Genomic DNA, 24762 nt, shown 5'->3' with positions numbered 1-24762 from the left:
AGAGAGAGAGAGAGAGAGAGAGAAAGAAAGAAAGAAAGAAAGAAAGAAAGAAAGAAAGAAAGAAAGAAAGAAAGAAAGAAAGAAAGAAAGAAAGAAAGAAAGAAAGAAAGAAAGAAAGAGGGAGGGAGGGAGGGAGATTGCGTAATGTGGATTTAAAAAAACAGGATAAAATAGGATTACCTTAAATGTTTCCATGTTCATCTGAGTTTTCAGAATGTCGATCTTTATGTTGCGTGCGATGTTTGCTGTCCTGGTCTTCTCATTTCGCAGCATTGTCTATCAAAGTACAGTAAACGAAAGTGAACACAAACGTTTCCATTCTGAAGAAACGAAACTTAAATGCATGGACAGGTCACAGGCAAGTCGAGGCAGGCAACAGCTAGAGTAATAAAAGTGGGCAGTCCCAACTCCCCATGCAGTCACCAGACAAATACAACCAGAACATATTTTGTTTGTTTGATTGAAGTATATATATTAACAGTTTGCTGAATTACAGTACATTTCAACTAAGCACAACTCAATACAAAGACTGTTAACTGCGAGTGGACGACACCACAATTTCACAAAGCATTACACTCGTTCTGTTTTTCTTACCTTCATTTGTTGCATCTGCTCAGCAGCTGGCACAGTCGTGTGCGTCTTATGGTGAACAGCACACTGACCACACAAAAGCTTGTTATCATCCACGCAGAAAAGACTCATCTCCTGGTGATGTCGAGAACACATGACTTTTTTCTGTCCGGCGGCTGCCATTGTTCCGTCCGGTGGTGGTGGTGGTGAGTCGTCCGGGCTTGGATCTGGAAGTTGAACCAGCGGTTGGTCTTGTTGTAACCGCAGGCCGCTGGCCATCTCCTCCATGATGAGGTTGACGGACAGAGCGGGTCTGTGGGGGAAACGTGTCAGACAGAGAGGACAGCTGAGGTCCCCTTTCTCCCAGTAGGTGTGGATGCAGCCCCGGCAGAAGGAGTGCGCGCAGGGCAGAGTGACCGGGCTGGAGAACACATCCAGACAGATGGAGCAGGTCAAATGCGCCTCGGGCTCCAGAGGAACCCCGCCTGTCGCCATGATTGTTCCTCTCTCTCTGATCTCTCAATAGTCAAGAGTCTGTGGAAACTAAAGCCTGGTGGTGACGCGAGGTTACAGGTTAGAGACAACCAATCCTATTTTTTATGTCTAAATCCCCTCCCACTGCATCCGGGCATCTAGGTCACAGTGAATGGATCAAATCAATCATTCCAGTTCCACTGCAGCTACACACACGCACGCACGCACACACACACACACACACACACACACACACACACACACACACACACACACACACACACACACACACACACACACACACACACACACACACACACACACACACAGAGAGAGAGAGAGAGAGAAACTTCATAACTTCGCGAGTTCAAGGCCCCTCCGATATTTTTCCAACAACAACCACGGATTACTTGTTGTTTTTGTGAGGTTCCGTTTGACCTGCATTTAATAGGCTACGGATTACGGACCCCCATTTAGTGGCATTTCTATCTCGGGGACCCCCAATTTATATTGTAAAATCAAAGGTTAATGTAACTCTTATAGCCCCATATGTGCCCTCTCCCCTACGCTCATTCTGGGGAGAGGGCTATATGGGGCTAATGTAACTTATGATGAATTCCTGTTCTGTTCTTTAACTACATAGAAGTGTCTATCTGTACGTCTCTAAATGTTTTGATGAATTGAACAATGTGGACCCTGTTGTAAACAAGTGTAATGCTTAATTGGGTCGTCCACTCACAGTTGACAGTCTTTGTATTGAGTTTGTGCTTGAAATGTACTGTAAATTCTACAAACTGTTAATACATATTTCAATCAATCAATCAAAAGTATTGAGTTTGTGCTTGAAATGTACTGTAATTCTACAAACTGTTAATAAATATTTCAATCAATCAATCAATCAATGAGAAACTCTCGAAAAAACTCTAGAAATGTGTAGCCTACATTATGTGGGATCCTTTAGCTTACAAACGGAGTGACATTTCTGGCCACAAGTGGGTGTCGCTGGGCTGTGGCGCTGCCAACTGACTTTTGTGTTTACTTTTTTCCCTCTGCTGATCATGATCTTCATGATCACCTTTTAGTTCCTTTATCACGGCGAACAATCAAATCAAAGGTGTGTGAAATACTTCTGTAATTAATGACTTGCTGACTATCTCGCGATTTTAGCCTGGATTTAGTGTTTACGGTTACGCCACACAGGCTATACTGTACATGAAGACCCGACTCCAGCAAGCAGCAGAACTGACAGGTAGGCCTACAGTACCAAAAAAAGCTCTATCTTGACCACAGAAACGCCACTAAAAGACACGGTATCCTACCGTCGGTAGGCTATACGTGTAACATAGTGTGTATAAATTGGCTGATTTTATTTTTTATTTTGCACGTCACTTTCTTTCTGACTTTCCAAAGGAAACGTTTTTTTTAATGCCTTATTGCTGTGTTGTTGGTGATTTGTGGATTCGTTTTTAGATCAATCAGGGATCTGTTAATACTGTACTGCACTGTACTGTAGGCTACTCGTTTTATAGGCTATACATTGCCCAGTCTGGTCACGGTGTATGTCTCATTGTTATGTATGTCTTGTTTGTTCATGTCTATAAAAACCTAATAAAAACTAATATAACACAAATACTGTACTGCAGTTGTTCCCAAATCGACATTTATTAGCCCCCATTAGACAATAATATGTTCCAGAGACCAGTGATTCTCAACCCGTTTAAGTTCAAGGACCCCCAGTTTGACATCATATTATAGTCTACAGACCCAATGGCATTGATCCCAATTTATATTGTAAAAACAAAGTTAATTGTACTCTGAGAGTGTACAAATGGAACAGGTCCATTTGGTTCCATTTGTACACTCTCAGTGTACAGACTATTAATAATGACTCATAGGACTATCATATCACTGTTTACTTCTTAGAGTAGACCCTACTAAAGACCCGATGTTTTATTTCATATGATTTGAAATGTATTTGACTGAGTTTAAAGGTCTTGATTTGTTGAACATACATATAGCTGATCAACAAGCTCGTATCGATAGCCAATGTGTATAGGGTTTATACTAGTGGAGCTACAGCTGATGTTGCTATATTTAATTAAAAAAAAATCAAAATCTGGGGACCCCTGTGCTATTATATAGTGTGATGATTATAGCCTAGGTCAGCTATAACCTGACGCTGCCAGATCCAAGAAGCTTGCTACACAAATTTGTTTCACAGCTTATTTGGGGAACATGGTTACCCAATACCGCCCCCAGCTGGCAGAGTCAGGTTAGGTCAGCTAGGCCAGTCAGTGAACACTTTTGATTGATTGATTGATTGATTGAAATATTTATTATGTTTGCAGAATTACAGTACATTTCAAGCACAAACTCAATACAAAGACTGTTAACTGTGAGTGGACGAGCCAATTAAGCATTACACTTGTTTACAACAGGGTCCACCTTGTTCAATTCATCAAAACATTTAGAGACGTACAAATAGACACTTCTATTATAGTCAAAGAACAGAACAGGAATTCATCATAACTGAAGTTGGTGCATTGATTCACAATACCAGAATGCACTGGTACTGTAGGCTACATACTGTATAAGCAGACAGCCCTGTGCTTAAACCTTTAGCATTACACTGCAACCAAACTGGTTACGTTTCTATTCACAATGCAAAGTTATTGTTATTATAGCACTTTCTTTTTGTAGACTTGGATAGCATTTGATACAGACTTATAGCATGTTATGTAGACAGCACTATAATTGCATTGTATGTAGTCACAGCACTTCATAGTACATATGTATAGCCTAGTATAGTATAGTTTATATGTATAGTTTCATTATTCCACTGTTACGTTCTTAGCTTACGGCTTATGCATGTTTCATGATAACTATACCTTTATGTAATATATTGCCATGCTTTTTGTTACCCATTTTGGGCGGGAACCCCTTTTGGTGTTTTAAGCATTCTGTTCTACTTTAGCTATTGAAAAATAGCAGATCTACAAGTGAGTGGCGCGTCACTCGCTTGTAGATCTGCTATTTTTGAAAAGTTGTGAAAATGTGGTGCAAATCTTTGAATATATATTTCAGAGTGAATATTTTTAACTAAAATATTGGCTTCTGGTTCTGGGGGGTCCCTGGAGGCTGGAACTACATATTTGGAGATGGGGGTCCGTGGCCCAATAGAGATAATTCTGGGGGTCCACCTTGAAAAAGGTTGAGCCCCACTGACATAGAAACATGGGTTTTTCAGAAAATCTTTAGGATTTAGAATCCTTTCTTTAATCGACTTCAGTCCAAAATGGGTTAATGTAAATCGCTGTGGATTAAAGGTCATTACACACTGGCGAATTGGCGACGCGATATATTCGTGCGAATAATTCGCATTTAAAAAAAAACAATTGAAGTCCATGCAAGCTTCCACATCAGTGGCGAATGTGCGAATGTGCGAAAATGCGACCGTTTTCGCTTTTATTTGTTCGCTCTGGTGTCGTATTTTGCAGAGATTCGCAGGCGAACTGCAACATGCAATATTTCGCATTTTCAGATCGCTTATTCGCATCGCGTCGCTAATTCGCCAGTGTGTAATGACCTTGAGAGCGTCTGCTAAATTCATATTCATATTTATATCATGGAGGTGTAGTCAGTACAGTGGATTCATATTTATATCATGGAGGTGTAGTCAGTGAGCACAGTGGATTCATATTTATATCGATCTGGGATGTTAAAATTGTGCAAAACTGTGTTCAATGAATTGCATTAAACAGAAGTTACTTTAATATAACTGTTATTGAGACTCATAGAGGGCAACAGGTTAATGAATGGGTTTGATTGATTGATTGATTAAATGTTATAGCCTATTTTATTTAGACAAAATATATAGATCCTACAAGTACCGTCAATTAATAATTCACATGCAATTAAAGGCATGGTGTTGCAAAGCAAAACAAAAGCACTGGTAGTAATATGTACTATCCAAGCTTCTGCCTGGATATAGGGTTCGAAGCCCTACAGCGCTGTGACCTGCTGACTGCCTCACCTTAGTCCTGTTGTATATGTTTACATTCAATATGAAATGCACTATTTCACTAGAGTGTTCAGATTACCACACCTGGAACCCACTTTTAATATATTGTCTACCACAGTAATACAACATAATTTGTGTGAGATAGCGATGCAATTTTAATTGTCATATCCATATTTATAGCACCCTGACAGCTCTGTAATGACACCGTTTACACACAAAACAGCTCTTCCTTTTCTTTTGTCTGACCCCCTCTCTGTTTTCTACTTTATAGCCAGCATTTAAAACAATCCGTTTCCCTCCCTTCCATTTGGGAGACACTTTGATCTGATGCAGTGTTACCGTTTCCCAAACTGTGGGTCTGGTCTCACTCATCAACAGTAAAACAGTAAACAAACCAACGCACAGTGTAAGTGTACACTTGAGTTATGACTGTACCTTTCAAGGTGTATTATAGCTTTGCTGAAAGCAGATCACTGTCTCTCAGCACCTCCCCCGTATTAGTACGGGCAACCCTCAACCGCCTGAGGAGACACACCTCTTTAGACTGGCCTTCTCAATCCTCCCATAGCACTTTGTAGAAGGTTCCCCGGTGCCTTAGACTTAAAGGACAACTTTAGTTTTTTTCAACCAAGGTTCATGTTTTAGGTTGTTATTAGAGAAACTAAAAGGTGAGTGTTAATTTTCTTTCATTTGCTGCTTTCTTTTGTTTTGGGTATTTTAGCAGTTTTTGACAGGGGGGCGGGGGCATTTGAGCATGGGGCTAAATATGCATTTTTTAACAAAATATTATGGCGATGTTTTTATTTATTATTTACTATAGTCCTAATAAACCCCAAGAAATTACATCCGACCACATTAGATCACAGGATCTACTGAGTGTGACAAACTGACATATTGAGCCTATACACACAGTATAAGCCTTCCCCCAGTAGGTAGATCATATTCAGTAGATCCTGTGATCTTCTGTGGCCAGATGTAATTTCCTGGGGTATATTAGGACTATAGTAAATAATAAAATAATACATCGCCATAATATTTTGTAAAAAAATACATATTTAGCCCCATGCTCGAATGCCCCCGCCCCCCTGTCAAAAACTGCTAAAATCCCCAAAACTAAAGAAAGCAGCAAATGAAAGAAAATGAACACTCACCTTTTAGTTTCTCTAATAACGACCTAAAACATGAACCTTGGTTGAAAAAAACTAAAGTTGTCCTTTAAATTAATGAATGTTATTTTCATGATCTTTTTAACTCTATGCCTGATCTTTTATTCCCCTCTTATGTTGACGATTATAATGCATACTCTGTGATTGTGTCTGAGACGGTAAAGTACCTGATTTCTGTCCTGCATGCCTGTGAAGCACTTTGAACTGCATACTCTGTATGAAAGGTGCTATATATATATAAATAAAGTTTATTATTATTATCCCATTTTGGGCGAGAAACCCATTTTGGTGTTAGCATTACGTTATGCTTTAGCTATTTAAAAATAGCAGATCTACAAGCTCATAGGTCTACGAGCTTGCTATTTTTGAAAATTCGAAGAGCCACTGACATAGAAGACATTTTTTAAATCTGATCTCAGGTCAGAATGGAAAACTGTCAGGATGTATAGAAGAACATTTTTAGAATCTGATCTCAGGTCAGAATGGGTTAATCAGACCAGTGTGTGTCCAGTGGAAACCTCGTATGAATCTGATCTCAGGTTAGAATGGGTTAGTATCAAAGTATCGTCTCTCGGGAAAAGATCCCGATCAGGCTGTGTGGTCGTTCGTGAAGCTCGCGGCGCGACGACGAGGGGCCCGGAGGCCGGAGCGTGGCGGCGGGGGGGCCCCCTCCGGAGGAGGACCTCAGAGGGCCCCCCCCCCTGCCCCTCGGGGTGGGGGCCCTCCTGTGTGGCCCCTGGGGGACCCCCCAGTCCTCCTCGGGGGAGCAGGTGAAGGAGCTGAGGTCTCCACAGCTGCGTAGGTGCAGCAGGCCGGCTCGTTTCCTCTTCCTCCTCAGGTGGGGGAGGGGCAGCGTCTGAGACGGAGGAGGAGGGGGAGGGGGAGGGGGGGGCGGGGCCACTCTGACGATTGGCTGACGCCGGGCACGGCTGCAGGGACCGCCCCCCGTCGTCGTCGTCTCCGATTCGCTAAACGCCTGGATGAAAGGGGAGGAGCCGAGTTTTACTTACTCTCTCTCTCTCTCTCTTCAAATCAAATCAACCTTTATTTATATATAGCACGTTATAGGACAAAGACCAACAGGTTCAGTAACAGCTTCTATCCCACAGCGGTAGTTGCACTCAATGCTGCTAAACAATGATCTGTTGCTGTACTCCATGCACTTCCAGCCTTTCACAAATACGAATACACTCAGCACTTATTAATAAAGACTGACTGGCTGGCTGGCTGACTGACTGTCACTGACTGACAGTCACTGACTGACTGGCTGACTGACTGGCTGACAGTCACTGACTGGCTGACTGACTGTCACTGACTGACTGGCTGACTGACTGGCTGACAGTCACTGACTGGCTGACTGACTGTCACTGACTGACTGACTGACTGACTGGCTGGCTGGCTGGCTGGCTGGCTGACTGACTGACTGACTGAGTCACTGACTGACTGACTGACTGAGTCACTGACTGACTGACTGACTGGCTGGCTGACTGACTGACTGACTGAGTCACTGACTGACTGACTGACTGAGTCACTGACTGACTGACTGACTGACTGGCTGGCTGGCTTGCTGGCTGACTGACTGACTGACTGAGTCACTGACTGACTGGCTGACTGACTGACTGGCTGGCTGGCTGGCTGGCTGGCTGACTGACTGACTGAGTCACTGACTGACTGACTGACTGACTGACTGACTGGCTTGCTGGCTGACTGACTGACTGACTGAGTCACTGACTGACTGACTGACTGACTGACTGACTGACGGGCCGTCCCACCTGCTCCAGGTAGCGTGCGGACCTCAGAACCTCCTCCATGTGCTGCTGGTCCAGCCTCAGCACGGTGCGAATGCTGTCCACCAGCCTGTGGACCTCGGGGTCCAGACCCCGCAGGTAGGGGGCGCTGCTGGCCTCCTCCTCCTGCTCCAGGAACCTGTCCACCAGCCTCTGGGTGTGCCTGTTTTTGGCAGCACATTTCGGTTTTAGTTTTAGTCATAGTCTCTTGAATAGTTTTCACTTAGTTTTAGTCACATTTTAGTCACCTGGCTGGAATGTTCTAGTGTTTAGTCTAGTTTTAGTCGACTAAATGTCGTACGATTTTAGTCGACTAAATCAACTGTAGATTTAGTCGACTAAAATGTGTTTTGACAGGCCTTGATGTCGTTGTAATGACATATTTTACACTTTGGTTGCATGATGAAAATAGCAAACTGCGACGCGTTGTGAGATTGTAGATCTGCTATTTTCAGCATGCAACCCAGCATAAAACTGGATCTCTTGTCCACTAGTCCCTTACTAACATTTTAGTCTAGTTTTTATTTGTTGACGAAATTGTCAGTATATTTAGTCTTAGTTTTAGTCATCATAGATTCGTTTTTATTTAGTTTTTAGTCAGTGAAAAAAGGTAGTTGACGAACATTTTTCGTCTTAGTTTTAGTCGACGAACATTTTTCGTCTTAGTTTTAGTCGACGAAACATTTTTCGTCTTAGTTTTAGTCGACGAAACATTTTTCGTCTTAGTTTTAGTCAACGAAACATTTTTCGTCTTAGTTTTAGTCGACGAAACATTTTTCGTCTTAGTTTTTAGTCGACGAAAACAACACTGGCCTGTAGCTCTGGTAGTCCACCACGGAGGAGGGTCTCCTCTGTAGCTGCTGCCGCGGCGGTCGCAGGCGCACCGACACCGCCGAAACGCTGTCGTTCCTGGACGAGGGGGGGCCGGCGGCGACCAGCAGCGTGGGGGGGTGGGAGTCGGACGTCTGCGTGGCCGAGTCGGACGTCACGCGGGCGTGGCGGTGACGATGGGGGGGGTCTGGGGTCACCACCGATACCGCTACACGTGGGCAGAGAGGAACACAGGTTAGATCGACAGGTAAGGAAAGGTACTATGTTTACCCTGCAGGGTAACTGGACTAAGGAAAGGAAAGGTACTATGTTTACCCAGGGTAACTGGACTAAGGAAAGGAAAGGTACTATGTTTACCCAGGGTAACTGGACTAAGGAAAGGAAAGGTACTATGTTTACCCAGGGTAACTGGACTAAGGAAAGGAAAGGTACTATGTTTACCCAGGGTAACTGGACTAAGGAAAGGAAAGGTACCATGTTTACCCAGGGTAACTGGACTAAGGAAAGGAAAGGTACTATGTTTACCCAGGGTAACTGGACTAAGGAAAGGAAAGGTACTATGTTTACCCAGGGTAACTGGACTAAGGAAAGGAAAGGTACTATGTTTACCCAGGGTAACTGGACTAAGGAAAGGAAAGGTACTATGTTTACCCAGGGTAACTGGACTAAGGAAAGGAAAGGTACCATGTTTACCCAGGGTAACTGGACTAAGGAAAGGAAAGGTACTATGTTTACCCAGGGTAACTGGACTAAGGAAAGGAAAGGTACTATGTTTACCCAGGGTAACTGGACTAAGGAAAGGAAAGGTACTATGTTTACCCAGGGTAACTGGACTAAGGAAAGGAAAGGTACTATGTTTACCCTGCAGGGTAACTGGACTAAGGAAAGGAAAGGTACTATGTTTACCCAGGGTAACTGGACTAAGGAAAGGAAAGGTACTATGTTTACCCAGGGTAACTGCACTAAGGAAAGGAAAGGTACTATGTTTACCCAGGGTAACTGGACTAAGCTCAAGAACTTGTTTACAGCCAGGCCCTGCTCATAGAACATTTCATGGTATAGAGGTTTCAATGCCTTGCTCAAGGGCACTTCAGCGGTGGTAATTTTAACGTGCCGGTCCGGGGATACGAACTAGCGACCTTCCAATATCAAGACCGCACTGGAACAACATATTTTCAGATGGGGGTCGACGGCCAATTACATATAATTCTGGAGGTCCTTGACATGGAAAAGGTTGAGCGCCACTATACCAGAAGCAAAGATTTGAGTTAAAAACGTTTGCCAAATCATTGTCACGTTTTGTTTTGGATTCCATCATATTTGTTTTGTATTATGTTATACGCATACATCATTGTCGTTTCCCTCTCCTGTAATGGCTGTGCTAACCCGGGGTTCTTAAAAAAGAAATAAAAGGTCACAAAAATTAAATGTTGGCGCCAAATTTTCATTTTGGCCCAGAAGACGTATTTTTTCCTTTTCTCTTCTGCACTGTAACTGTTTCCTTTGCTTGATGTTCTGTGTAAAGATTATTGAATTGCCGTCGTGTTGTTGAAATGTGCTATACAGATAAAACCATGCCTTGCCTACACTGAATTAAACGTATAGTTTTAGCTTGTAGATCGGCTATTTCCACCATTTGAAAACAAATTTGTGAAACTGAAATTCAATATCTTTTTATATTCAGCCATTAGTGTAGATGTCCGTCTTACACAAACATTCCATTCCCAACGACAATGAATGGAGAATTTACGTCATATGTGGACGAGCAAATCAGCTGTTCTCGTCCTCCTACACAAAGGACAATGTCCTGTTATCCTTGTTGTGTATTTTTTGTTACTGGCAGATCTGTGTCACTTATTTTGCCTCTTCTGGTCAGTTCACACTGTGTAAAAGAGATGTGGTTTTTACTCATTAAATACAGATTAAAAAATAAAAATACCCGCCCCCCCCCCCCTAACACAGACCTTTAGTTGTGAGCTCTGTTAGAAGAGGGTCGCTGTTGGATCGGCGCATCTGTGGTGCCCTCTGGTGGGGCAGGGACGCCACAGCTCTCTGCTGTTCTCCTGGACCAGCCTGCTCCTGCTGAGGGGGGGGGGGGGGGGGGGGGGGGGCGAGAGGACAGAGTCAGTACCTCCCTGGTGGAGACAATAAAACATACTCTCTCCCCATGCCTTCGGCCTGGTGGAGACAACTAAACATACTCTCTCCCCATGCCTTCAGCCTGGTGGAGACAATAAAACATACTCTCTCCCCATGCCTTCAGCCTGGTGGAGACAATAAAACATACTCTCTCCCCATGCCTTCAGCCTGGTGGAGACAAACAGACTCTCTCCCCATGCCTTCAGCCTGGTGGAGACAAACATACTCTCTCCCCATGCCTTCGGCCTGGTGGAGACAAACATACTCTCTCCCCATGCCTTCGGCCTGGTGGAGACAATAAAAAATAATCTCTCCCCATGCCTTCGGCCTGGTGGAGACAAACATACTCTCTCCCCATGCCTTCATGGTGGAGACAAACAGACTCTCTCCCCATGCCTTCAGCCTGGTGGAGACAATAAAACATACTCTCTCCCCATGCCTTCGGCCTGGTGGAGACAACTAAACATACTCTCTCCCCATGCCTTCAGCCTGGTGGAGACAATAAAACATACTCTCTCCCCATGCCTTCAGCCTGGTGGAGACAATAAAACATACTCTCTCCCCATGCCTTCATGGTGGAGACAACAAAACAGACTCTCTCCCCATGCCTTCAGCCTGGTGGAGACAATAAAACATACTCTCTCCCCATGCCTTCAGCCTGGTGGAGACAAATATACTCTCTCCCCATGCCTTCAGCCTGGTGGAGACAATAAAACATACTCTCTCCCCATGCCTTCGGCCTGGTGGAGACAATAAAACATACTCTCTCCCCATGCCTTCAGCCTGGTGGAGACAAACATACTCTCTCCCCATGCCTTCGGCCTGGTGGAGACAAACATACTCTCTCCCCATGCCTTCAGCCTGGTGGAGACAATAAAACATACTCTCTCCCCATGCCTTCGGCCTGGTGGAGGCAATAAAACAGACTCTCTCCCCATGCCTTTGGCCTGGTGGAGACAATAAAACATACTCTCTCCCCATGCCTTCGGCCTGGTGGAGACAAACATACTCTCTCCCCATGCCTTCAGCCTGGTGGAGACAGTAAAACATACTCTCTCCCCGTGCCTTCGGCCTGGTGGAGACAACTAAACATACTCTCTCCCCATGCCTTCAGCCTGGTGGAGACAATAAAACAGACTCTCTCCCCATGCCTTCGGCCTGGTGGAGACAATAAAACATACTCTCTCCCCATGCCTTCGGCCTGGTGGAGACAATAAAACATACTCTCTCCCCATGCCTTCGGCCTAGAGGAGACAATAAAACATACTCTCTCCCCATGCCTTCAGCCTGGTGGAGACAATAAAACATACTCTCTCCCCATGCCTTCAGCCTGGTGGAGACAATAAAACATACTCTCTCCCCATGCCTTCAGCCTGGTGGAGACAATAAAACATACTCTCTCCCCATGCCTTCGGCCTGGTGGAGACAGTAAAACATACTCTCTCCCCATGCCTTCGGCCTGGTGGAGACAAACATACTCTCTCCCCATGCCTTCGGCCTGGTGGAGACAGTAAAACATACTCTCTCCCCATGCCTTCGGCCTGGTGGAGACAAACATACTCTCTCCCCATGCCTTCAGCCTGGTGGAGACAATAAAACATACTCTCTCCCCATGCCTTCAGCCTGGTGGAGACAATAAAACATACTCTCTCCCCATGCCTTCGGCCTGGTGGAGACAATAAAACATACTCTCTCCCCATGCCTTCGGCCTGGTGGAGACAATAAAACATACTCTCTCCCCATGCCTTCGGCCTGGTGGAGACAATAACAGTATGATAACTAACTAACCTGGGGAGGAGTGGGGGGCAGTGACCCCCCCGATACCGCCAACACTATCTGGAGACAGGTGTCTGACACTGGACCTGGACACACACACACACACACACACACACACACACACACACACACACACACACACACACACACACACACACACACACACACACACACACACACACACACACACACACACACACACACACACACACACACACACACACACACACACACACACACACACACACACACACACACAGTGGTGTTTTTGGCAGCAAATTTTGATTTCAGTTTTAGTCGTAATCTCTTGGATAGTTTTCATTTAGTTTTAGTCACATTTTAGTCACCCGGAATGTTTTAGTCTAGTTTTAGTCGACTAAATATCTGTCAAATCCGACCAAAATATCTGACTAAATCTACAGTTGATTCAGTCGACTAAAATGTATTTTGGCGGGCCTTGATGCCGTCGTAATGACAGATTTTACACTTGCTGAAAATATTTTCAGCATGCTTACCAAGTGTAAAATGACTTATACTGGATCTCTTGTCCACTAGTCCCTTCCTAACATTTTAGTCTAGTTTTTCATCTGTTGCCGAAATTGTCAGTATATTTAGTCATTTAGTTTCTATTTAGTTTCTATTTAGTTTCCATCAGTGGAAAAAGGTAGTCGACGAAACATTTTTCCTCTTAGTTTTAGTCGACGAAAATAACACTGGCACGCACGCACGCACAAAGACACACACACACAACATAGAAAACAATATGGAGAGAAGTAAATTGTAAGCTTGTCTGGCACTCATATTCAGTGTGTGTGTGTGTGTGTGTGTGTGTGTGTGTGTGTGTGTGTGTGTGTGTGTGTGTGTGTGTGTGTGTGTGTGTGTGTGTGTGTGTACCCTACCTCTGACAGGGGTGTTACATGTGATTGTACTCAGCTCCGTCTCCTGAAAACAGAACAGAATAATATATAAGGGATAATATAATAATAATATAATAATATATAAGGGATAATATAATAATAATATGATAATATGTAATGGATAATATCTGGCTAGGTGGTCATTGTTGGGAGATAGTTCAGGAGTTTAACCACAGAGGAAAAAAATCACATTTAATCCATTTTGAAATGAGGCTGTAACAAAAGCAAAATGTGGTAAAAGTGAAGGAGTGTGAATACCCAGATGCACTGTATTTCCACACTCACTCCAGAGTGAGAGTGGAACTATAGTGGCCCTCTGGAGTGAGTGTGGAACTATAGTGACCCTCATGGAGTGAGTGTGGAACTATAGTGACCCTCTGGAGTGAGTGTGGAACTATAGTGGCCCTCTGGAGTGAGTGTGGAACTATAGTGGCCCTCTGGAGTGAGTGTGGAACTATAGTGGCCCTCTGGAGTGAGTGTGGAACTATAGTGGCCCTCTGGAGTGAGTGTGGAACTATAGTGGCCCTCTGGAGTGAGTGTGGAACTATAGTGGCCCTCTGGAGTGAGTGTGGAACTATAGTGGCCCTCTGGAGTGAGTGTGGAACTATAGTGGCCCTCTGGAGTGAGTGTGGAAATATAGTGGCCCTCTGGAGTGAGTGTGGAACTATAGTGGCCCTCTGGAGTGAGAGTGGAACTATAGTGACCCTCATGGAGTGAGTGTGGAACTATAGTGACCCTCTGGAGTGAGTGTGGAACTATAGTGGCCCTCTGGAGTGAGTGTGGAACTATAGTGACCCTCATGGAGTGAGTGTGGAACTATAGTGGCCCTCTGGAGTGAGAGTGGAACTATAGTGGCCCTCTGGAGTGAGTGTGGAACTATAGTGACCCTCATGGAGTGAGTGTGGAACTATAGTGGCCCTCTGGAGTGAGTGTGGAACTATAGTGGCCCTCTGGAGTGAGTGTGGAACTATAGAGGCCCTCTGGAGTGAGTGTGGAACTATAGTGGCCCTCTGGAGTGAGTGTGGAACTATAGTGGCCCTCTGGAGTGAGGGTGGAACTATAGTGGCCCTCTGGAGTGAGTGTGGAACTATAGTGGCCCTCTGGAGTGAGTGTGGAACTATAGTGGCCCTCTGGAGTGAGTGTGGAACTACAGTGACCATAAAAGGTAATCACCTGTGCGACGGTGGTGCCGGCGGCGTTGTGGGCGGAGCTACCAGCGACCTCCTCGTAGGGAGGGGGCGGGTCCGAGGGAGGGAAGAGCTCCGCCCCTTTCATCCTGACCCCCCCGGAGGCGTGAGGGACGACGGCACTGTCCCCGAACATTCTGACGCGCCACGCACCGCACACACACACGCACGCACACACACGCACGCACGCACACACACACACACACGCACGCACACACACAATACATTAGTGCTGCCAACGAATATTCCATATTCGAATATTCGAATCAAAAAAATAAATTAATAACCGAATATATAAAATGATGACCCTCACAAAAAACATGCAGTAATCCTGGTCTCTATACTGCCTCCCCCTGGCCAGCCGGGGCGCCTGATGGAGGGGAAAGGAACTGGTTGGAATAACGTGTTCCTTCCACGCGCTACGTCCAACCAGGGAAACTCCCCCCTGTCAGGTGTAAAGGAGCAACTTGGACACTCAGGCATGAAGGAAGCATGAGTTCAAGTCCGTTGCTCTCCCCTTGTCCCCCATATATGGGGACTAGGTTGGTCTCCCCTTGTCCCCCATATATGGGGACTAGGTTGCTCTCCCCTTGTCCCCCATATATGGGGACTAGGTTGGTCTCCCCTTGTCCCCCATATATGGGGACTAGGTTGCTCTCCCCTTGTCCCCCATATATGGGGACTAGGTTGCTCTCCCCTTGTCCCCCATATATGGGGACTAGGTTGCTCTCCCCTTGTCCCCATATATGGGGACTAGGTTGCTCTCCCCTTGTCCCCCATATATGGGGACTAGGTTGGTCTCCCCTTGTCCCCCATATATGGGGACTAGGTTGGTCTCCCCTTGTGCCCCATATATGGGGACTAGGTTGGTCTCCCCTTGTCCCCCATATATGGGGACTAGGTTGGTCTCCCCTTGTCCCCCATATATGGGGACTAGGTTGGTCTCCCCTTGTCCCCCATATATGGGGACTAGGTTGGTCTCCCCTTGTGCCCCATATATGGGGACTAGGTTGGTCTCCCCTTGTCCCCCATATATGGGGACTAGGTTGGTCTCCCCTTGTCCCCCATATATGGGGACTAGGTTGGTCTCCCCTTGTCCCCCATATATGGGGACTAGGTTGGTCTCCCCTTGTCCCCCATATATGGGGACTAGGTTGGTGGAGGGTGTGTAGAGCCCAGGATCACATTAGATGATTGACACAGGGGTGATAAATGTGAATAAATTTAAAATAACGAGTTACCTGCGAGCCAGGCGTGGCGTGTAGGAGTAGAACATGGAGAAGTAGGAGGGGGGAGGGGCCGGGGCCACGAACTCATCGGGATCGGGAAGAGGGTCCGCTTCTGCCCCGTCCTCTACGGTGACCCTTGACCCCTCCGTCTGTCACAACAACAACAACAACAACAACAACAACAACGGGTCGGTTTTTAACCCATTCTGACCTGAGATCAGATTCTAAAAATGTCTTCTACATCCTGACAGTTTTACCATTCTGACCTGAGATCAGAGTCTAAAAATGTCTTCTACATCCTGACAGTTTTCTGAAAAAGCTATGTTTCTATGTCAGTCGTCAGTCATTTTTCAAGACCTACAAGCTATGAGCTTGTAGATCTGCTATTTTTCAATAGCTAAATCATAACGTATTGCTATAACACTAAAAGGGGTTCCCGCCCAGAATGGGTTTTAATCAAATATAATCGATCAATTATTTCAGTGGTTTTCAAGCCTTTTCATATGGTGAACATCTGGAGGTACCTGAGGTCTACCTACCCTCCATGGTGACCTGGTGGTGAACATCTGGAGGTACCTGAGGTCTACCTACCCTCCATGGTGACCTGGTGGTGAACATCTGGAGGTACCTGAGGTCTACCTACCCTCCATGGTGACCTGGTGGTGAACATCTGGAGGTACCTGAGGCCTACCTACCCTCCATGGTGACCTGGTGGTGAACATCTGGAGGTAGTGGAGGCCTACCTACCCTCCATGGTGACCTGGTGGTGAACATCTGGAGGTACCTGAGGTCTACCTACCCTCCATGGTGACCTGGTGGTGAACATCTGGAGGTACCTGAGGTCTACCTACCCTCCATGGTGACCTGGTGGTGAACATCTGGAGGTACCTGAGGCCTACCTACCCTCCATGGTGACCTGGTGGTGAACATCTGGAGGTACCTGAGGCCTACCTACCCTCCATGCTGGCCTGGTGGTGAACATCTGGAGGTACCTGAGGTCTACCTACCCTCCATGGAGGTCTGGTGGTGAACATCTGGAAGTAGTGGAGGTCTACCTACCCTCCATGGTGACCTGGTGGTGAACATCTGGAGGTACCTGAGGTCTACCTACCCTCCATGGTGACCTGGTGGTGAACATCTGGAGGTACCTGAGGTCTACCTACCCTCCATGGTGACCTGGTGGTGAACATCTGGAGGTACCTGAGGTCTACCTACCCTCCATGGTGACCTGGTGGTGAACATCTGGAGGTACCTGAGGCCTACCTACCCTCCATGGAGGTCTGGTGGTGAACATCTGGAAGTAGTGGAGGTCTACCTACCCTCCATGGTGACCTGGTGGTGAACATCTGGAGGTACCTGAGGTCTACCTACCCTCCATGGTGGCCTGGTGGTGAACATCTGGAGGTACCTGAGGTCTACCTACCCTCCATGGTGACCTGGTGGTGAACATCTGGAGGTACCTGAGGTCTACCTACCCTCCATGGTGACCTGGTGGTGAACATCTGGAGGTACCTGAGGCCTACCTACCCTCCATGGAGGTCTGGTGGTGAACATCTGGAAGTAGTGGAGGTCTACCTACCCTCCATGGTGACCTGGTGGTGAACATCTGGAGGTACCTGAGGTCTACCTACCCTCCATGGTGACCTGGTGGTGAACATCTGGAGGTACCTGAGGTCTACCTACCCTCCATGGTGACCTGGTGGTGAACATCTGGAGGTACCTGAGGTCTACCTACCCTCCATGGTGACCTGGTGGTGAACATCTGGAGGTAGTGGAGGCCTACCTACCCTCCATGGTGGTCTGGTGGTGAACATCTGGAGGTACCTGAGGTCTACCTACCCTCCATGGTGGTCTGGTGGTGAACATCTGGAGGTACCTGAGGTCTACCTACCCTCCACGGTGACCTGGTGGTGAACATCTGGAGGTACCTGAGGTCTACCTACCCTCCATGGTGACCTGGTGGTGAACATCTGGAGGTAGTGGAGGCCTACCTACCCTCCATGGTGGTCTGGTGGTGAACATCTGGAGGTACCTGAGGTCTACCTACCCTCCATGGTGGTCTGGTGGTGAACATCTGGAGGTACCTGAGGTCTACCTACCCTCCATGGTGACCTGGTGGTGAACATCTGGAGGTAGTGGAGGTCTACCTACCCTCCATGGTGGTCTGGTGGTGAACATCTGGAGGTACCTGAGGTCTACCTACCCTCCATGGTGACCTGGTGGTGAACATCTGGAGGTAGTGGAGGCCGGCGGCCAGCAGACACACAGCGGTGGACAGAGCATTCAGCGCAGACAGCCCAAAGAGAACCTCCTGCAAGCACAACAAACAAAACAAATTATCTGAGTTAATGGAGTTAATTAATTTGCGTAATTAATTAGATTAAAATGTGTAACGCTCAAATCACATAGAACGACAACGGGGCGAGAGACAGAGAGACACCATCCGACCACACTGGATATGTTATAAAGAATAAAATATACATACCGTACATATGTATGTTAAATATCCGCCTTCTGACATTTATCATTTCCACAACAATATTATACAGAAAAGCACGGCATATTCTGTACATAGTTCAAAAGGTGATTAATCATGATTCATTATTAAATCATTAAACTGATTTTTTTTTAAATAGTTTTACAGCCCTAACATATAAAAATAAGCTTTGATTACTTTGAACTCTCTTCTTTCACTTTAAATGAATGTTACAAACTTATATTAAGAACTGTATAAGTACCATAATTGAGCATAGAATTAAGTAAGCGCTTCTACCTATTCTTGCAATAACTGCGTCCTGCGTATACAATGTGCTAATAAACTAAATGAAATTAAACTAAGACATAGCGACAATAAAGTAGGCTACTGTACTTGAGTAAATGGACTTCTGAGCATTATGTGTGCATGAGAGCAGGTGTGCATGAGAATAGGTGTGCATGAGAATAGGTGTGCATGAGAATAGGTGTGCATGAGAATAGTGTGCATGAGAATAGGTGTGCATGAGAATAGGTGTGCATGAGAATAGTGTGCATGAGAATAGGTGTGCATGAGAATAGGTGTGCATGAGAATAGTGTGCATGAGAATAGTGTGCATGAGAATAGGTATGACCTGCAGGGATTCTGACGCACCACCGCTTCGACTACGTGGCTTCCTCATGTGGTCAGGTTTAGGTTTAGGGTTAGGTTTAGGGTTAGGTTTAGGTTTAGGTTTAGGGTTAGGTTTAGGTTTAGGGTCAGGGTTAGGTTTAGGGTTAGGTTTAGGGTTAGGTTTAGGGTCAGGGTTAGGTTTAGGGTTAGGTTTAGGTATAGGGTTAGGTTTAGGTTTAGGGTCAGGGTCAGGTTTAGGGTTAGGTTTAGGTTTAGGTTTAGGGTCAGGGTCAGGTTTAGGGTCAGGTTTAGGGTTAGGTTTAGGTTTAGGGTCAGGGTTAGGTTTAGGTTTAGGTTTAGGTTTAGCCGGTGTGTACCGTTAGCGTAGGACCTACAGTACCTTGAGGAGCGTTCTCATGGAGCTGCAGGAGCTTCCAGGAGACAGGAGAAGACCAGGACGTACCTTGAGGAGACAGGAGAAGACCAGGACGTACCTTGAGGAGACAGGAGAAGATCAGGACGTACCTTGAGGAGACAGGAGAAGCCCAGGACATACCTTGAGGAGACAGGAGAAGACCAGGACGTACCTTGAGGAGACAGGAGAAGACCAGGACGTACCTTGAGGAGACAGGAGAAGACCAGGACGTACCTTGAGGAGACAGGAGAAGATCAGGACGTACCTTGAGGAGACAGGAGAAGCCCAGGACATACCTTGAGGAGACAGGAGAAGACCAGGACGTACCTTGAGGAGACAGGAGAAGACCAGGACGTACCTTGAGGAGACAGGAGAAGACCAGGACGTACCTTGAGGAGACAGGAGAAGACCAGGACGTACCTTGAGGAGACAGGAGAAGATCAGGACGTACCTTGAGGAGACAGGAGAAGACCAGGACGTACCTTGAGGAGACAGGAGAAGACCAGGACGTACCTTGAGGAGACAGGAGAAGACCAGGACGTACCTTGAGGAGACAGGAGAAGACCAGGACGTACCTTGAGGAGACAGGAGAAGATCAGGACGTACCTTGAGGAGACAGGAGAAGATCAGGACGTACCTTGAGGAGACAGGAGAAGACCAGGACGTACCTTGAGGAGACAGGAGAAGACCAGGACGTACCTTGAGGAGACAGGAGAAGACCAGGACGTACCTTGAGGAGACAGGAGAAGACCAGGACGTACCTTGAGGAGACAGGAGAAGACCAGGACGTACCTTGAGGAGACAGGAGAAGACCAGGACGTACCTTGAGGAGACAGGAGAAGACCAGGACGTACCTTGAGGAGACAGGAGAAGACCAGGACGTACCTTGAGGAGACAGGAGAAGACCAGGACGTACCTTGAGGAGACAGGAGAAGACCAGGACGTACCTTGAGGAGACAGGAGAAGACCAGGACGTACCTTGAGGAGACAGGAGAAGACCAGGACGTACCTTGAGGAGACAGGAGAAGACCAGGACGTACCTTGAGGAGACAGGAGAAGACCAGGACGTACCTTGAGGAGACAGGAGAAGACCAGGACGTACCTTGAGGAGACAGGAGAAGACCAGGACGTACCTTGAGGAGACAGGAGAAGACCAGGACATACCTTGAGGAGACAGGAGAAGACCAGGACGTACCTTGAGGAGACAGGAGAAGACCAGGACGTACCTTGAGGAGACAGGAGAAGACCAGGACGTACCTTGAGGAGGCAGGAGAAGACCAGGACCTACAGTACCTTGAGGAGACAGGAGAAGACCAGGACGTACCTTGAGGAGACAGGAGAAGACCAGGACGTACCTTGAGGAGACAGGAGAAGACCAGGACGTACCTTGAGGAGACAGGAGAAGACCAGGACATACCTTGAGGAGACAGGAGAAGACCAGGACATACCTTGAGGAGACAGGAGAAGACCAGGACGTACCTTGAGGAGACAGGAGAAGACCAGGACGTACCTTGAGGAGACAGGAGAAGACCAGGACATACCTTGAGGAGACAGGAGAAGACCAGGACGTACCTTGAGGAGACAGGAGAAGACCAGGACATACCTTGAGGAGACAGGAGAAGACCAGGACGTACCTTGAGGAGACAGGAGAAGACCAGGACGTACCTTGAGGAGACAGGAGAAGACCAGGACATACCTTGAGGAGGCAGGAGAAGACCAGGACCTACAGTACCTTGAGGAGGCAGGAGAAGACCAGGACATACCTTGAGGAGACAGGAGAAGACCAGGACGTACCTTGAGGAGACAGGAGAAGACCAGGACGTACCTTGAGGAGACAGGAGAAGACCAGGACGTACCTTGAGGAGACAGGAGAAGACCAGGACATACCTTGAGGAGACAGGAGAAGACCAGGACATACCTTGAGGAGACAGGAGAAGACCAGGACATACCTTGAGGAGACAGGAGAAGACCAGGACCTACAGTACCTTGAGGAGACAGGAGAAGACCAGGACGTACCTTGAGGAGACAGGAGAAGACCAGGACGTACCTTGAGGAGACAGGAGAAGACCAGGACGTACCTTGAGGAGACAGGAGAAGACCAGGACGTACCTTGAGGAGACAGGAGAAGACCAGGACGTACCTTGAGGAGACAGGAGAAGACCAGGACGTACCTTGAGGAGACAGGAGAAGACCAGGACGTACCTTGAGGAGACAGGAGAAGACCAGGACGTACCTTGAGGAGACAGGAGAAGACCAGGACGTACCTTGAGGAGACAGGAGAAGACCAGGACGTACCTTGAGGAGACAGGAGAAGACCAGGACGTACCTTGAGGAGACAGGAGAAGACCAGGACGTACCTTGAGGAGACAGGAGAAGACCAGGACGTACCTTGAGGAGACAGGAAAAGACCAGGACATACCTTGAGGAGACAGGAAAAGACCAGGACATACCTTGAGGAGACAGGAGAAGCCCAGGACATACCTTGAGGAGGCAGGAGAAGACCAGGACGTACCTTGAGGAGACAGGAGAAGACCAGGACGTACCTTGAGGAGGCAGGAGAAGACCAGGACCTACAGTACCTTGAGGAGACAGGAGAAGACCAGGACGTACCTTGAGGAGGCAGGAGAAGACCAGGACATACCTTGAGGAGACAGGAGAAGACCAGGACGTACCTTGAGGAGACAGGAGAAGACCAGGACGTACCTTGAGGAGACAGGAGAAGACCAGGACGTACCTTGAGGAGACAGGAGAAGACCAGGACATACCTTGAGGAGACAGGAGAAGACCAGGACGTACCTTGAGGAGACAGGAGAAGACCAGGACGTACCTTGAGGAGACAGGAGAAGACCAGGACGTACCTTGAGGAGACAGGAGAAGACCAGGACGTACCTTGAGGAGACAGGAGAAGACCAGGACGTACCTTGAGGAGCGTTCTCATGGAGCTGCAGGGGCTTCCAGCGGACAGGAGAAGCAGCTCGTCTTCTGGACATTGGGACGTCAGGCTGAGGGAACAGCAGTGACACACGTCCCCCGTCTCACTCTGGAAGACATGTGTTACGTTTACAGAGCCTACATGGTCCACACTACATGGTCCACACCACATGGTCCACACTACATGGTCCACACTACATGGTCCACACTACATGGTCCACACTACATGGTCCACACTACATGGTCCACACTACATGGTCCACACTACATGGTCCACACTACATGGTCCACACTACATGGTCCACACTACATGGTCCACACTACATGGTCCACACTACATGGTCCACACTACCAGTGTTGTTCTCGTCGACTGTCTAAAACTAAGATGAAAAATGTTCGTCGACTACCTTTTTTCACTGACTATTAAAAACTAAATAAAAACAAATCTATGATGACTAAAACTAAGAAATATACGGACAATTTCGTCAACAAATAAAAACTAGACTAAAATGTTAGGAAGGGACTATCCAGTTGTATGCTGGGTTGCATGCTGAAAATAGCAGATCTATATCTGCTATTTTCAGCATGCAACCAAAGTGTAAAATATGTCATTACAACGACATCAAGGCCTGTCAAAACACATTAATTTTAGTCGACTAAATCAACTGTAGATTTAGTCGACTAAAATCGTATGACATTTAGTCGACTAAAACTAGACTAAACACTAGACTAGAACATTCCAGGTGACTAAAATGTGACTAAAACTAAGTGAAAACTATTCAGGAGACTAATGACTAAAACTAAAATAGAAATTTGCTTCCAAAAACAACACTGCACACTACATGGTCCGCACAGACACGCGCGCACAGACGCGCGCACGCGCGCACAGACGCACGCACGCACGCGCGCGCGCACAGACGCACGCACACACGCATGCACAGACTCACCAGTGTGCAGGAGTTCATGCTGGACACCAGCTGGGCTCCCTGGGAGCACAGGATGAACGCAGACAGGTTGAGAAGAACACACATCACCGAGAGGAGCACGAACACATTGACCTGAACGGAGAGAAGAACCACACAGAACCAGACAGAGTGGGAGAACCAGACAGAACCAGACAGAGTGGGAGAACCAGATCAGAACCAGACAGAGTGTAAGAACCACACAGAACCACACAGAGTGTAAGAACCACACAGAACCACACAGAGTGTAAGAACCACACAGAACCAGACAGAGTGGGGAGAGCCCATTAAACGTGGCACAAAGAATCCGAATCAACGTTAACTTTATTGTCACGTCGCAGTTTTACAAGTAAGAAATCACACCTGTGTGAACTGAGTGGTGCTACTCACCTCTTTTCTCTCTTTTTTTTGCATAGTTCCCATCGTGTAATTCTTTTTTTTTTGTTGAGTGGTGCAACCACTCTCTTATGGAGCTGTGTGTGTGGGTGGCTGGCTGGCTGGGTGGCTGGGTGGGGCAACCACTCCCTTACGGCTTACGGAGCTGTGTGGGTGGGTGGGTTACTTTTGATGGTTTTGAGGGGCGCTCGCCCCTCCTATGTCCAGCTTTGTGGGTGTGTGTAAACACAAACATTAAATGACAATGAATGTGCAAATGTTTGTGTAAACACAAACATTGAAGACGAAGGTGAGGACGCACATTCTGATTGGCCGGAATGAGATGATGTATTATTATGGTGCATGTATGACGATAAGAGCGCCCCTCACTTCACACAGGTGTGATTATTAACCCGTTTAGACCTGACGACGATTCAACAAAATAAATCTAAATACTAAACAGTTTTCTGAAAAACCTACATTTCTATCTCAGTGGTCCTCAAAATATTTCATGTCAAGGACCCCAAAAATGTTATGTAATTTTGTTCATTTGAGGGTTTGGCCTCATAGATGGAAATGTGGCTTTTTACTGTGTTTACACAATAATAAAAATAATACTGACAGTTTTAGCTTGGCCCTCTTCTACTGAGACATTTAGAGTATGTGGTCGGGTAGGACACCTACTGGTTGAAAAGAGGTATTGCAGAGGGAAAAGGGCAAAGTGTTAATGTGTTAACAACGACAAGTTAGGAGTGGAAGCAACAACTATAGCTGTCCGTTCCCTCTCTAAATGCCATTGTATAATAATGCCTGTCTAATTTCCAGTGACCTGTGCGTTAGCCCCTCCTATATACTAATAATAATAAACTTTATTTGTACCTTATTAGCACCTTTCAT

General features: G+C 46.7%; 1 protein-coding gene across 1 annotated transcript in view; it reads right to left on the bottom strand.

Annotated features, from left to right (window-relative positions):
* Positions 1-6232: 6232 nt before the first annotated feature.
* The window catches only part of fam189a2 (family with sequence similarity 189 member A2), a gene marked incomplete at its 5' end in the record, with an annotated part of 29973 nt that continues 11443 nt past the window's right edge, over positions 6233-24762 (bottom strand). The window contains 11 exon segments of the mRNA XM_083789906.1: positions 6233-7207; positions 8004-8181; positions 8832-9057; positions 10814-10931; positions 12777-12850; positions 13664-13706; positions 14855-15005; positions 16110-16246; positions 18301-18408; positions 22518-22637; positions 23476-23586. Coding sequence (XP_083646032.1) covers positions 6788-7207; positions 8004-8181; positions 8832-9057; positions 10814-10931; positions 12777-12850; positions 13664-13706; positions 14855-15005; positions 16110-16246; positions 18301-18408; positions 22518-22637; positions 23476-23586 — 1686 coding nt within the window. The 3' untranslated portion in view covers positions 6233-6787.

Source organism: Protomyctophum parallelum (assembly GCF_964188405.1).
Source record: "Protomyctophum parallelum genome assembly, chromosome: 19".
In the NCBI taxonomy this organism is placed as follows: Eukaryota; Metazoa; Chordata; class Actinopteri; order Myctophiformes; family Myctophidae; genus Protomyctophum; species Protomyctophum parallelum.
This window is presented reverse-complemented; position numbering and strand designations above follow the sequence as displayed.